The sequence below is a fragment of the Gopherus flavomarginatus genome, chromosome 1 (assembly GCF_025201925.1).
Source record: "Gopherus flavomarginatus isolate rGopFla2 chromosome 1, rGopFla2.mat.asm, whole genome shotgun sequence".
Classification (NCBI taxonomy): Eukaryota; Metazoa; Chordata; order Testudines; family Testudinidae; genus Gopherus; species Gopherus flavomarginatus.
Window position 1 is genome coordinate 332406561 of NC_066617.1, and position 14988 is coordinate 332421548.

Consider the following 14988-nt stretch of genomic DNA (forward strand, 5'->3'; position numbering starts at 1 on the left):
CTTTCATAGTGCATCGTCTGCACCAATCACAATCACCTCCTAGCATTACAAGCACTGCACTCCCAAGCATAGCAACAAATATTAGTGACTTTCAGATTCAAATTGCTGTCTCATGGCATCCCTGATCCTTATGGCCTCGCGCTGCACCCCTCTAATAGCCCTGATCTCTGGCTGTTCAAATTCAGCCTCAGCAGTCCAGCCTCGAGTGAAGCTTTCACCCTTCACAAATATTATGGGGTGTACAGCATGCGGCTATAAGCATAGGAATATTGTCATCGGTCAGGTCCAGCCTCCCATATAGGTAGTGCCATCAGGCCTTTAAACGGCCAAAACCATACTCAATAGTCATTCTGTACTTGCTTAGCCTGTTGTAAAACTGTTCCTTGCTGCTGTCAAGGTAACCTGTGTATGGCTTCATAAGCCACGACATTAAGGAGTAGGCAGGGTATCCCAGGATCACAATGGGCATTTCAACTTCCTTCCTGGACCAGAAGATCACCGTAAGGGGAAGTCCTTGCTTGCAGCTTCCTGAACAGGCCAATCTTCCAAAAGATGCATGCGTCATGCACCTTTCCAGACCAGCCTACGTTAATGTCCATGAAACTCCCACGGTGATCCACAAGCGCCTGGAGAACCATAGAGAAATACCCCTTCCGATTAATGTACTCGGTGGCTAGGTGGTCTGGTGCCAGAATTGGAATACGCATGCCATCTACTGCCCCTCTGCAGGTAGGGAAGCTCATTTGTGCAAAGCCATCCACAATGTCACACGTTGCCCAGAGTCACGGTCTTTCGGAGCAGGATTCGATTAATTGCCCTGCACACTTTCATCAACAAGAGTCCAACGGTTGACTTTCCCACTCCAAACTGGTTAGCGACTGATTGGTAGCAATCTGGAGTAGCCAGCTTCCACAGTGTAATCATCATGCACTTTTCCAACTGCAGGGTAGCTCTTATTCTTGTGTCCTTATACCGCAGGACTGGGGCGAGCTCATCACATAGTCCCATGAATGTGGTTTTCTTCTTCCGAAAGTTCCGCAGCCACTGCTAGTCATCCCAGACATGCATGACAATGTGATCCCACCACTCAGTGCTTGTTTCCTGATCCCAAAAGCGGCATTCAACCATGGTCAGGACCTCTGTGAATGCCACAAGCAATCTTGTGTCATAGCTATTACGCATGGCGAGATCAATCTCAAACTCCTCTTGCCTTTGTATTTTCAGGAATAACTCCACTGCCACTCGTGACGTGTTAGTGAAAATGAGCAGCATATTGGTCAACAGTGCGGGGTCCATTCCTGCAGACCAAAGAGGCAGAGTAGAGCACGCAGTACGCAAACCGATGAAAGATGGCGCCAAATGCAGACAGAAGCACAGGGATTGCTGGGATGCGAAGCTATGCATCATGAGGCATTGGGACAGGACCCAGGACGCCCTGCAACCCCCTCGACCTTCCCACAACCCTTAGCAGCAAAAAAGGAAGAGATGCTCTGTGGGACAGCTGCCCAGAGTGCACCCCTCCAAATATCGCTGCAAGTGTGAACATGCTATTGTGCAGGCAGCTGACACTGTGAACACACTACAGTGGTTTCCCTTCAGCGCTCTCTGAGCAGCGCTATAACTGCTGGTGCTGCAACTCTGCCAGTATAGACATAATCACTCTGCTGTCACATAGGGTATCATTATAGATTCATAGACTCTAGGACTGGAAGGGACCTTGAGAGGTCATCGAGTCCAGTCCCCTGCCCTCATGGCAGGACCAAATACTGTCTAGACCATCCCAGATAGATATTTATCTAACCTACTCTTAAATATCTCCAGAGATGGAGATTCCACAACCTCCCTAGGCAATTTATTCCAGTGTTTAACTACCCTGACAGTTAGGAACTTTTTCCTAATGTCCAACCTAAATCTCCCTTGCTGCAGTTTAAGCCCATTGCTTCTTGTTTATCATTAGAGGCTAAGGTGAACAAGGTTTCTCCCTCCTCCTGATGACACCCTTTTAGATACCTGAAAACTGCTATCATGTCCCCTCTCAGTCTTCTCTTTTCCAAACTAAATAAACCCAATTCTTTCAGCCTTCCTTCATAGGTCATGTTCTCAAGACCTTTAATCATTCTTGTTGCTCTTCTCTGGACCCTCTCCAATTTCTCCACATCTTTCTTGAAATGCGGTGCCCAGAACTGGACACAATACTCCAGTTGAGGCCTAACCAGCGCAGAGTAGAGCGGAAGAATGACTTCTCGTGTCTTGTTTACAACACACCTGTTAATGCATCCCAGAATCACGTTTGCTTTTTTTGCAACAGTATCACACTGTTGACTCATATTTAGCTTGTGGTCCACTATGACCCCTAGATCTCTCTTTCTGCCATACTCCTTCCTAGACAATCTCTTCCCATTCTGTATATGTGAAACTGATTGTTCCTTCCTAAGTGGAGCACTTTGCATTTGTCTTTATTGAACTTCATCCGATTTACCTCAGACCATTTCTGCAATTTGTTCAGATCATTTTGAATTTTGACCCTGTCCTCCAAAGCAGTTGCAATCCCTCCCAGTTTGGTATCGTCTGCAAACTTAATAAGCGTACTTTCTACGCCAACATCTAAGTCGTTGATGAAGATATTGAACAGAGCCGGTCCCAAAACAGACCCCTGTGGAACCCCAGTTGTTATATCTTTCCAGCAGGATTGGGAGCCATTAATAACTACTCTCTGAGTACGGTTATCCAGCCAGTTATGCACTCACCTTATAGTAGCCCCATCTAAATTGTATATAATATTAGGCACATTATCTCCAGCATTTCCAAATATCACTGACTTGGGGGGAGCGGGGGAGAGAGAGAGACACACACACACTAAGCATCAAGCTTCTGTCTCCTTTGTGGCAATGCAGACCACGACCACAAGATCAGCCATAACAATATCAAAATTAAGACAACCTAGCTTTAACAACTGGAAATTTTATGACCAACCAACAGTCAATTTAGCATTTAAAAAGCATATCTGCATGTATGAAATGTCCCTGCATATAATAATATAAAAAGACAAATGAAACCCAGATAACTTACCAATTTTAAGTCTCCACAGCTGTTAGCAATGCAGCTTTCTTCAACCAACTCATTCACTTTTTTTTCTAACTGTCTAATCTTTTCTTCTGGACTAAAATTGGGTAAATAATGGATCATTTGTCTTATGCAAATACCAGTAATGATATAAAGATTTTTGAATATAGTGTATTAAAAATAATGTAGTATAGCTGTCTTAGGTCTCATTAACATGCCATAGCATCTGACATTTCTTAATAGACAACACAACTGTAAAAGTGGCCCTTTGTTACCGCACTATCAGAAGTTCTATCAATAATGTGAGCTAGAGAAGAAAATAAAGAGAAGATCCTGCAGTTTTACCATGTTCAGCGAGCAATCCATTTAACAAAAGAAAAGAGGTTTGGGTTATTGGGCTCTGATCCTCTTAATGTAACAAGCCTCAACTTGAGCTGTTTGGGTAAAGACAGTATAGATACATGCATTCGGTGAAATTTTCAAGCACCCAATGGAAGTCCAATATTGAATATGTACTATTTTAAAGAGCTAGTTTAAGCAAAAGTAGAAATTCAATTTGTAATGATAATTTTTTTTAACAGTCAGCACAACTTTTCATCAAAATTACAGATTTCATCAAAAGCTGTGATTGATCCAGAATTATTTAATCTGTGACAAAAAATTAGCTGCATAATAGATTATTTCAATTCTTTCTCCACTTGCAGCATGTCCCACTACCCCTGGCATTCAGGAAGCCCAATGGCCCTGCGTGAATCCTTCCTCCCCAATCTGTTTTGTGCCAAGTCTCTAGCACCATCCAACATGTACACTAGATTAGTAACATTGACCACCTCAGTTCTGGCATATGTGAAGTTTGTTTGGGTTATGAGATCCTGGAAAGAAGGAACAGAGGGAAGAAGTGGTAAAATTTCCTGTGTCTTTCCTAGTGGGAACCCTACAAATACCACTAATATTCCTTGCCAAGCAAGTACTCTTCTAGTCCTCTAATGGATCTGATCCTCTTCTGGAACACAGCACTCATTGATGACAAAGGCCACACCTATATTCAGGATCCAGAGCCACAGACAGAGCACAAAATACAAGAGTGGGGTGGGAGGAAAGCTAATTGTTTTTTTAACCACCAGAGGCTCTTTTCTCTTTCTGCAGGATATGAACCACCATGACTTCAACAGGAATCACGCTTAAACCCCATGCCTGCAAAAACCTATGGACACGCTTAACTTTAGTACCATAAGTAGTTTCATTGAAATCAATGGAACTATTTCTGGTGGTATCACATTGGTCCAACATTATTTAATATTTTTATCAACAATCTAGATGATTACATAAAATCTTTTGTGGCAAAGTCTACAGATCACACAGATTGCTGGGGTAGTAAATAATAAGAGGGATAGGTTACTGTTACAGAATAATCTGAATTACTTGGTAACCTTGGAACCTGTGAATCCCCGGGTCATCCCCTTCCTCCATGGGCCATGGAAAGAATAGGATCACTGCATTGCCCTGAGCATGCTCTTAATCAGGGGTGGGTACACTACAGCTTGTGGGTCGGATCTGGCCCGTCAGGGCTCTGGATCCAGCCTGTGGGATTGCCACCCCACCCCTGTGGCACAGCAGGGCTAAGGCAGGCTCCCTGCCTGCCCTGGCTCTGCTTTGCTCCCGGAAGCAGCCAGCACCACGTCCCTGCAGCCCCTGGGGGAGGTGGGGGCAGAGGGCTCTGTGTGCTGCCCTCACCTGCAGGCACCACTCCCCGCAGCTTCCATTGGCCATGAATGGGGAACCGAGGCCAACGGGAGCTTTGGGGGAGGTACCCGCAGGCGAGGGCTGAGCATGGAGACCTCTGCCCCCATCTCTCCCAGGAGCCGCAGGGACATGGTGCTGGCCACTTCTGGGAGTGGCGTGGGCCCAGGGCAGGCAGGGAGCCTGCCTCAGCCCTGCTGTGTGCCACTACCACCTGAGAGCTGTTCAACGTAAGAAGCACCCGGCTGGAGACCGCACCCCAACCCCCTTCCCTGAGCCCCCAACCCCTGCACTCCACACCCCTCCCTGCACCCCCATTTGCCTTGTGCCCCTTCCTGCACACTGCACCCCCTCCCACACACAGCACTCCTTTCCGCACCCCAACCCCTGCCCTACATTCATGGCCCTACATGCAATTTCCCCATCCAGATGTGGCCCTCAGGCCAAAAAGTTTGCCCACTCCTGCTCTTAATACTTGCAGCTCCACATTTGGACAATGGAAATAATCAAATCCCATGTTTCAGGACTTCGGCTGGAGACCTGCAGGGAACAGGAAGGAATCTCCTGGTCAGATGTATTCTTAGGGTGGGGATGCGGTTCACTTTCTTCTGAACCATCAGAGATTGGTCACAGCTAGATATGAAACACCAGATGGAGTGGACCAGTGCTCTGAGATGGTACAGAGAATTGTTTTAGATGCCTGGATGGAGTTTCTTGCTGACATACTGAGGGTCAAACTGATGGCAAGATTTGGGATTGGGATGGAATTTTTTCCCCTAGGTAAGACTGGCAGGAAACTTGGGGGGATTCCACCTCTCTCTGTAGCATGGGGCATGCATCGCCTGCTACGATCATCAGGGCATAATCAATTCCCTGCTGCTGCAGGGGCCTCAGGCATTAGTGGTACCTCGCTCTCTCCTGTTCTTTGTCCGAGGTACATATCAATTTAGCTTCCCAAGGATCGAAATACTTAGTCGATCTAAAATAACTAGACTGAACATAAGGATATCTGGGTGACAATTAATAGGGAGGACAGCGTAGATGATCTAATGGTCCCTTCTGGCCTTGAACTCTATGAAATCTAGTAAAGTTAAGCTTGTGCATGTTTGCAGGATCTGGGCCTCTTCCTGCAGAAAGAGAATCTGGCCCCTAGGCTTCCTGAGTACCATGCTGTAATTTTTTCTAAGAATGCTGGAAGCATTTGTTGCAAAACAGAACAAAAATGTGGCTACATACGTATCTTCATTTTTCATTTCTAGAGGAGGAGCAGGACCTCTTGCTTGACCAAGGGGATCAAATACAGAACCTGCAAATTAACACATGGCACTGAGAACAGTGAATTCCATGACAGATAGTGAATTCCATGACAGACAGTGAATTCTAGCCATCCTACCTCTCAAAGCTGCTTTAGTGTAACCTGCTGCATGAACTGCTGTTAGAGGTCGAGCAACTCCATCCTTAAATTAAAAGAAAAAGACATTTTTATGATTGAAAATATTCTGAAAACCAAAAATGGGGAAAAAGCAGGGGGATGAGTTACATATTGGAACATAAGTGGGAAGCATGTTTTATAGTTGATACAGACCGACCTAGCATTAGTAAGCCTTGCTTACACTGACCAGGGTCTTTCACAATCCTTAGGTATATTGTAGCAGACTCTACAGTAGCAAAATACATACTGGAATTATTTCTAAGTAATAAAAGTTACAAACAAACTTTGCCTTTTTACACAGATAACCCTAATCTTTTTTGTTGCTGATAATTTTAACGTATGCCATATAATTGTCTCTGATTTTTAAAAATTCTTCTTAAGGGCTGGCCTTTTAGACTAGTAGCTCTGTAATGTGCTGTCACATGCTGCCATGTGAGTGTCAGAGTTCTTTTTTTCCTGGGCAGCAAGGATTGAGAGCCCTGAGAAATTGTGGGTCAGAATGAGTCAAATTGGACAAGATAAAGAGGCACAAGCTGTCTAGAAACCAGCTGTAATTCAGTAGCTGAGAAATCCCCAAGCTTGGGAGAGTTCATAGCTGGCAAAGAGACAGCATATCCACCTCCTGGAACATTTACATTAAAAAGAGAACATTCACAGTATAACTTCAGCATACTGAGCCCACACTCAAAAGTAAATAACAAAATATTACCTGTATAGCTCCTGTCATTGGTCTTCCCATTGATGACGATAATACAGTCTTTGACTACCAAAATAAAAAAAAATTAAAATTAACAATCTTAAGATCTTTTTCTACTTTAGAAGTTTAGAACCAAAACTATAAATACTTAAATATGTAATCGTTTCAGTCACATGAATGTACAACTTTAGGATATGATCCTGCTAACCTTGAAATCAATAGCAAAACTCCCACTGATTTCACTGAGGCAGGATATGCTTCCATTGTAGGGCATAAATATTATGAAGGTACCTGGTAGCAACTCCGTAGTTGTGGCTAAGTTCTAAAATGGATTTAATATTTGAATAAATTCCTGTTTTACTCTAGAAGTAAGAGGTAAGCCTTGTAAAATTTCACAGATTTTACACCCTTTGAATTTTCTGTATATTTTTTGTTTAGTCTCTGTTCATCAGTTTTTAATGGGCTCTGGTTGAAATTTGTCCATGGCAGTCGTACATTTCATGATTGACTTTTTTTTAATTGTCAGTCAACACAAACATTAGTAGAGAGCTGCATCCTGATAGACCCAGTACAATAGGTAGTTTTTATTTTTTAATTAGATTTAGGAGGACTTTGGCTATTGATCATGTTATAACTGTAAGTTATATGCTTTATACCTAAACTAGAGATGTAAATATTGTTTAAAAAGTTAACCGTCTAAACTATTAAAATTCTATTGTTTAAAGGGTTAATCGATTAAAGGGAAAGCAGCCGGGGTTGTTCTGGCCGTCGAGGCAGGGGCTAGGGTCAGTCAGCCAGCCATGGGGCTGGGGTCAGCTAGCTATCCAGCCGGGGGCCAGTTAACCGATTAACATTTTACATCCCTAACCTAAACCTGATAAAATGGGGCCACGTGCCCATAAAAGCTTCTTCACTGTGAGCTATGCTTTTCTGTCAGATTTTATTCTACAACAGAGAAGATATATAAAGGGTTAGTTTGCAACAGCTAATTGTTAATATGTTCTCCATCAGCAGATACACTTCTACCCCCTTCCCTGCCACTTAAGCATCTTCATTTATAAACAGTTATGGCTGCTGCATGCATAACACACACAACTTTTCATTTACTTGCTGTCAAGTCTCCTAACAGTAAAGACCATCTACTTCTCCATCCACAGGCCCTCACCTTACTATTGTGATTACTACTGTATAACATAGAACATGCACCACAGTTTAAACTCTGTCTCACTAGAGATTCTTTCTGAATAAGATATTTAAGATACGTCCTTTCCTGTCTAGCCACACAGTTAAAACTTGTACTCTCACTATATTACATCTTGATTACTGCATCATTCTTCTTTCTGTTGTTAACAAATGCAATCTGTAAACTCTTTGAGGCAGGGAGCGTCTTTTTGTTCCACGTTTGTACACTGTCTAGCACAACGGGGTCCTGGTCCATGACTGGAGCCCTTACCTGCTATAATACAAATAATAATAATGCCAGGTTTCCCTTACCATGGGAACTGCCCCTCTGAACACAGCCCTTTACCAAACTAATTTCTCCAAACACCACTAATTACTACACCAAATATCCACAACTATGAGTGTTGGGGGGAAAAATAATCTGGTAAAGGAGTGTGTCCAGATCAAAGGGCAAGGGAAGAGGAAAGTCTACAGTGCAGTGACTTTCAATGGGACTTAGGTGCTTTTGAAAATTCTAACCAGTGAGCTTGCCTAAGAGATAGCTAAAGCAACATACCTGTCTAGAGAAGCACATACTTAAAGGGTCTAAACACTGAGGAGGATGAGGAATTTTTAGGTGTCCCGAGAGAGTGTAACTAGAAGTGATGACATCAAATTAGACAACAGGAAAATTATGACTATTGGGAAAAATTTCCAAACAGAAGTCCAGTGCACTGTGGAATAGTTCATAAGGGTAGTTCCATTGCTTGAGTTATTTAAATAGGACTGGATAAAAAGCACTCAAGAATGTTCCTTCCAATTTAATCTTGCAATGGCAGTGGGATCCACAAGATGACCGAAGAGAAATTAGGCATCAAATATAGCTATAATTAAAGTAACTAATAATTATTCAAATGATCTTGTCTATATTTAGGGTTTAAGAACTCGAAAGAAATCTGTATAAAATTAAATGTAACTTGAAAATTCTTTAAAATTTAATATTTACCTTAGCATCATGCAATTTCTATAGCATACTCCAAAACTGACCACCACATAAACACAAAGGGTGCAGTCCAACTCCCACCGCAGTCAATGGAAGTCTTCCCGTCAATTTCAAAGCAAATTCAATCAAACCTTTAATGTTGAATTCTGTCCTCTAATACAGTACCTAGGAAGCACTGTCAAGTATCTTGAAAAATCAGTAACTGTGCCTTATCCAAGTGCGCAGCTGCTGATATTCAAAGTTAAGCAATGAGTGTGGCTCACCGGAGGAAAGGATTGAGACAAAAAGAGACAACACTGAACATAGGCTTTAGAGGGTTGTATAGACTCAAGACCCCAGGAAGAGCTTCTCTTTGATTAAGTTTAAAACATAGAACTAAAACTTACCCCAAACCCTGTAGCTAAAGGCCGTGAAGCTGATGTGCCTGGAATTTTGGCTGTTATCTTGGTAAAAAAAAACAAACAATCCAACCATAATTAATCCAAATATGATTACTTGGTCTTTTTACATATGTTAATAAAACAAGTTCACAGAAATGATCATGCATTAAAAAATGTACAGAAAGTTCTATAGTGATGTCTTTATGTTCAGTTTTATTTGTATAAATCATAGCTCCCTCTTTAAAATATGTACCTTTCTGGTGATTAAATTGCACATGAGTCTTAATGGGTTCAGCTCTTATTTAGAAGCACACAGTCCTTACAACAGAATATACATTTCAAAAGTAGGGTCTACATGTCAATTTTCCATTTCTTTTGAAAAAGGATGTAAAAGAGTTTTGAAGTCATAACTAAATAAAAGTAACCAAAGTTATCTGAATAAAATTAAATTGCAACAACATTCCAGAGTTTGGTATATTATACTCCATTCTCCATCCCACCTTTGAGATATGTCAAGGCCACTTCCTTCTGGATTGATGCATTATGCAGGGATGCTTTAGAATCTGTTATTTTATTCTAATCAGTATCTGGCTCATTTTATCATATAGGAATAAGGCAGCAGTGCTTAGTGGTCAGGACACTCTGCCATGTCCTTTTTAAGGGTTTGAAGGATCCAACATAAAGATCTAGATGGGATATGTAGAGGAAGCGGTCCTGGGAATGAACAGTGCCTGGAAGGAAATCCTGTCATTGTATCTTTAAGGGTCTGGGGCAGGATCCTTGCAGAGAGGGCAGAGCAAGGCTCCACCATTCCCCCACCAATTGGGAATGAGCTGGGAGAAGGGAACCAGCATAAATGCTGTCTCCTCTGTCATCTCAGGGAGCTGCCTACAGATACTGAAGAAAGAAGGCTGCCTGCTGGATCCTGCTAGCATCAGGATTAACTGATGAAAAAGGGGCAGCTGAGGCAGAAGCTGGCTAAGGCCCTACAGCTGCCTAAATTATAATCCAGACCCAAGAAGGAGGGCTGAGGCTGTTGCTAGGAGACTGACAGACTGGCTGTTTCATTAATGTATATCCTGCTGCCCCAGGAGGGACTGTCTGAAGCATAACCTCAGCTCCAGGAGGAGGTCTCCTGAAATGGGACAAAGAGCTGACGAGGAGTCTTATAAGGAGCCAGAGGAAGATGACTTTTGTTAGTTCCACCAGGTAAGTCACATTTTGTAGAAACTTAATAAATCAGACCCCACAGAGTGGTGCATGCTCTTGAGTCAATGTAAATCTGATAACTGATTGACAGAACCCAAGGGGGAAGGCACATAGTGGTGTGTTGGAGAGGCTCACCCCCTGACAGATAAACATAAGAACAGCCAAACTGGGTCAGACCAAAGCCTAGTATCCTGTTTTCCAACAGTGGCAAATGCCAGGTTCCTCAGAGGGAATGAACAGAACAGGTAACCATCAAGTGATCCATCCGCTGTTGCCCATTCCCAGCTTCTGGAAAGCAGAGGCTAGGGATGCCATCCCTGCCCATCCTGGCTAATAGCTATTGATGGACCTATCCTCCATGAATTTATCTAATTCTTTTTTGAACTCTGTTAGTCTTGGCCTTCACAACATCCTCTGGAAAAGGGTTCCACAGGTTGACTTTTCACCATCCAAATATTTAAGAAACAATCATGTATAAGAACTATACTTACTGTATGGTGGAAGTTTAAAATCTCATGCTGTAGCTCTAATAAGTCTGGCCGTATATCTCACATACATGGCTAAACATTCTATCATCATTTTAGAAATGCACTGAGACTGAGACTTGCCCAAAGGCAATGGGTGGCAGAGCCAAGATTAGAATCCAGATCTCCTGAGAATGTTTAGAAATATTACAATCTATTTTTAAATTTACTTACTGGGGGTCTTCTACCATGACTACTTCTCACAGCCTGCTGAAAAGCTGTGTCATTTTCTAAATCCTGAAACAAAACAATAATGTAAGAACTATCCAAAGACAACAAATAAAAATAAGTAATTTGCTCCTACAGTGCTTTACTATTGCCTGGGAGATGAGGAATAGGAGAGGGAGTGAGGGGAGGTACTGAAACTTGGCTGGCAGGTGGAGGGGAGGGGGGCGGTTCCAGGCTGGAAAGGGGAGCTTGGGGGTTCCTATCTGCTCCCAGGCCTGATTTTGGGCCCTGCTGCAGTGCCTTCAGCCCCTCTTGTTCCCACCCTCACCTCTGCATCCCTTCATCCCCACCAGGCATGCACAAGTATACGTGAGGGTGGAGCCCCCACAGTATTTCCACTCTAGGGGTACTAGCCCCTGTGTTTGGATGCCCTTGGATATTGCCAAATTACAGTTTGCAGTGTCAATAAGCTATGATTATACCACTTAAAGAACTTTTAGTTTACACAGAGCAATGTCAAACCAGAGTAACCATTGAAGAATAGTAAAACATTGGGAGAAAACTGAGTTTGATTTATAATACTTAGTAGTTACCATGCACAGAATTTTTATTTCTGTCTAAAGGGCTATACAGGCACTAATTTGAATGCTTAACAGATCCTAGTGTTCGTCATGCATCTGACGAAGTGGGTATTCACCCACAAAAGCTCATGCTCCAAAACGTCTGTCTATAAGGTGCCACAGGATTCTTTGCTGCTTTTACAGATCCAGTCTAACACGGCTACCCCTCTGATACTTGATCTTAGTGTGCATATCTCATTGCTATTCCATGAATGTACATTAGGTATTCCACTATTTATATATTTAAACATGCAAGATGTAGTATAAATCTTACTAACTTATGGAGGAGGACATAGTATGTTGAAAATATACTATAATGATCAATGAACTAGATGATCTATTATGTCTTTTTCCAGCTCCAGGAAAAAACCTGCAGCTCTACTGCTCTGGAGCTGCTCCAGCTTCAGGCTCCGCTCCAAAGCCGTTTTACATCACTTATGAAATCACAGAATCATAGAAATATATAGGTACATGTGGTGAGGGATAGCTTTGGGGAAAAGAAATGAGTTCTAGAATACTGGACCTAGTAAGTTCAAGTAGTTCAACACTGAATAGAAGCTATCAACTGAATGCTTAGTCTGCATTCTTATTTAATTGGGTTATAATGATTTTATGCAACAGTAATTTAACAAATATAATTTTATTTTGACAAATTAGTGATTTTATTCCATTTAATATGTACACTTGACTCAAAGAAAATCACAATGTGGTCCCATTGAAGGTGATGTCAAAACTCCCATAGAATTCAATGGGGCTAGGATTTCACCCCAGATGTCAAAACACAAACCTCCTAAATCTCTGCTTTTAAATAGTTACAATTTAATATTTCATAAATTCTAATCTTCACAGCAAATAGACACTGGTTGAAGGTGCATAACAAAGCTATCTCAGAATAGAAAACCAGCAATGAAATTATAACCACTCCAAATGATCTCTGAGACTTTTGATACATCTGGATGGATGGGTGGAGAAAAACTAACTCCAAAGCAGCAATGCTTGCTGGTTTGTTTCTGATCATATCTAAAGCACCATCAGCATGCCAACTCCAGTGAAGATTACTTTATATCATACACATATATAACTGAGAAATGGTAAGTAGTTTTACCTCTGTGTCAAAGGTGGGGTTATAGTCATTGTAGCCAGAATAAAGATCATCTTCATCTGATTTAGGTGCCAGGTGGACATTTTGCATCATTTTTTCCTGAGAAACATTATGCCAAATATTTTCTCAGCATTATCATAAGTCTCCTTACAACTGTAAAATTATGAATAGTACTGTTTCTTCATTCACAAGAACTAAAAGTTTAGACCTAATCCAAACCTCACTGAAATCAAACCCTGACTTCAGAGGGTTTCTAATTCAACCCTGACAAAAAGCTTCAACACAGACTTAAAGGAACAAAGTCCTCTTGACACTTAGTTTGTGTGAAAAAGTAGCAAGCCCCGCTGAAGTCAACGAGCTTCTGAGCAGTTTTGAAGTACCTGGGGCAAGCAGAACGGACTAATAATTGGCTCGATGCTCTAGCTAGTCTGGCAATTCTTGTATCTAGGCAGAGACACAGAATTGAAGCTCGCACACGCCTGTCTCTGCGCGCCCTTCACCAGCGCTACACAATGCTGGGCTCGTGGGATTCCTCAAAGGTGGGGTGCCCCTGCCCTAGGGTGACCAGATGTCCCTATTTTATAGGGACAGTCCTGATATTTGGGGCTTATTTTTATGAGCTCCTATTACCCCCCCCCCCCCACCCCGATTTTTCACTCTTGCTGTCTGGTCACCCTACCCCGCCCCTACCCAGCCGGAGGGCGAGGGTCCCCACTGCGGTACGTAGTGTACAGACCCAGCGGGAGACATGAGCCAGGGCTCCCGACCACGGCACTGGAAGGGGAGGGGAAGAAACCGTTAGACTGTAAGGGCGCCACACGCCGTTCGCCCCCGGCTCCCCAGGACGGTTCCCGCCCAAAGCCCGCTCCGCAGCTCCTCCTGCATCGACTCCAGCCCCGTTATCTTCCCGCTCCTCAGCGCTCCGCCCTCTACCTTGCCCGGGAGCCCGCCCGCCCGCTCTGCGGCCCCGCTACAGGGGAACCGGTAACAGGCCCGCACCGCAGTGGTCTCTCACAGGATCTCGTCCCATCCCATAATACACCGCGGCAAGCGGAGCGGCAGGGAGCAGTGCGTCCGGTTGCTAGGAGACGAGAGCGACTCGAGCGGGCCCAGGCCTTTGCGGCGTCAGAACCAGCCTCCTGCGAGGCTCTGCACTTGCTGAAGGTGCGCGAGCGATTGGCGCATGCTCAGTAGCAAGTCTGGAAGCCGTGGCTCACCTTCTGCCGTGACCCTCAGTTTCTGCTCTCTGAGCGAAGGGCGGGGCCAAAAAGCGGAGGCGAGAGGTTCGCGGGGTTTGTGCGGCTCCGCCGCGCTGTACACGGGGCTGTGGTGTTAGAGGCCTCCTCTACCCCAGTGCCCCGTGCGCTAGCTGTGCCACGTCAGGGAAGCTGTAGATACCTGCCTGCTGGAGACTTGATTCTGAGGCAGTTTTTCCTTTTCCCGGCTAGGGTAGGCAGGTTCAGACGCGAAACCCAGTCAGTTTCAGCAAAGCCAGCGCGCGCCCCAAAACACGGAGAAAGGTGGAGGGAGAAACACGCACAAAAAGGAGACGCTCCATGACCCACAGTTCACAAAAAAACAGATTTGCAGGTGGGGGGTGGATAATCAGCTGAACATGAGCGCCCAGTGCCAGGCTGTGGCCAAGACAGCTAATGCTATCCTGGGATGCATAAATGGGAATCTCTAGTAAGAGTCAAGAGATTATTTTTACTTCTGTATTTGACACTGGTGCAATTGCTGCCAGAATAGTATGGCCAGTTCTAGTGCCCACAACTAAAGAAGGACGTTGCTAAGTTGTAGAGGGCTCAGAGAAAAGCCACAAGAATGATTAGAGAGTTAGAAAACTTGGCTGTAAGTGATTGACTCAAGGAGCAAAATGTATTTACCAG

At 43.7% G+C, this 14988-nt stretch overlaps 1 protein-coding gene across 4 annotated transcripts in view; it reads right to left on the reverse strand.

Annotated features, from left to right (window-relative positions):
* IFT88 (intraflagellar transport 88) overlaps window positions 1-14262 on the reverse strand; it is an 87470-nt gene extending 73208 nt beyond the window's left edge. For all 4 annotated transcript variants that reach the window (XM_050937213.1, XM_050937216.1, XM_050937215.1 and 1 more), the window contains exons 1-8: window positions 14033-14262; window positions 13103-13198; window positions 11384-11446; window positions 9483-9539; window positions 6945-6998; window positions 6197-6260; window positions 6040-6109; window positions 3070-3160 (exon numbers count right to left, since the gene is read on the reverse strand). In XM_050937213.1, the coding sequence (XP_050793170.1) occupies window positions 3070-3160; window positions 6040-6109; window positions 6197-6260; window positions 6945-6998; window positions 9483-9539; window positions 11384-11446; window positions 13103-13192 (489 nt within the window). In that variant the 5' untranslated portion in view covers window positions 13193-13198; window positions 14033-14262. The remainder of the gene's footprint in view (window positions 1-3069; window positions 3161-6039; window positions 6110-6196; window positions 6261-6944; window positions 6999-9482; window positions 9540-11383; window positions 11447-13102; window positions 13199-14032) is intronic.
* Window positions 14263-14988: the final 726 nt, after the last annotated feature.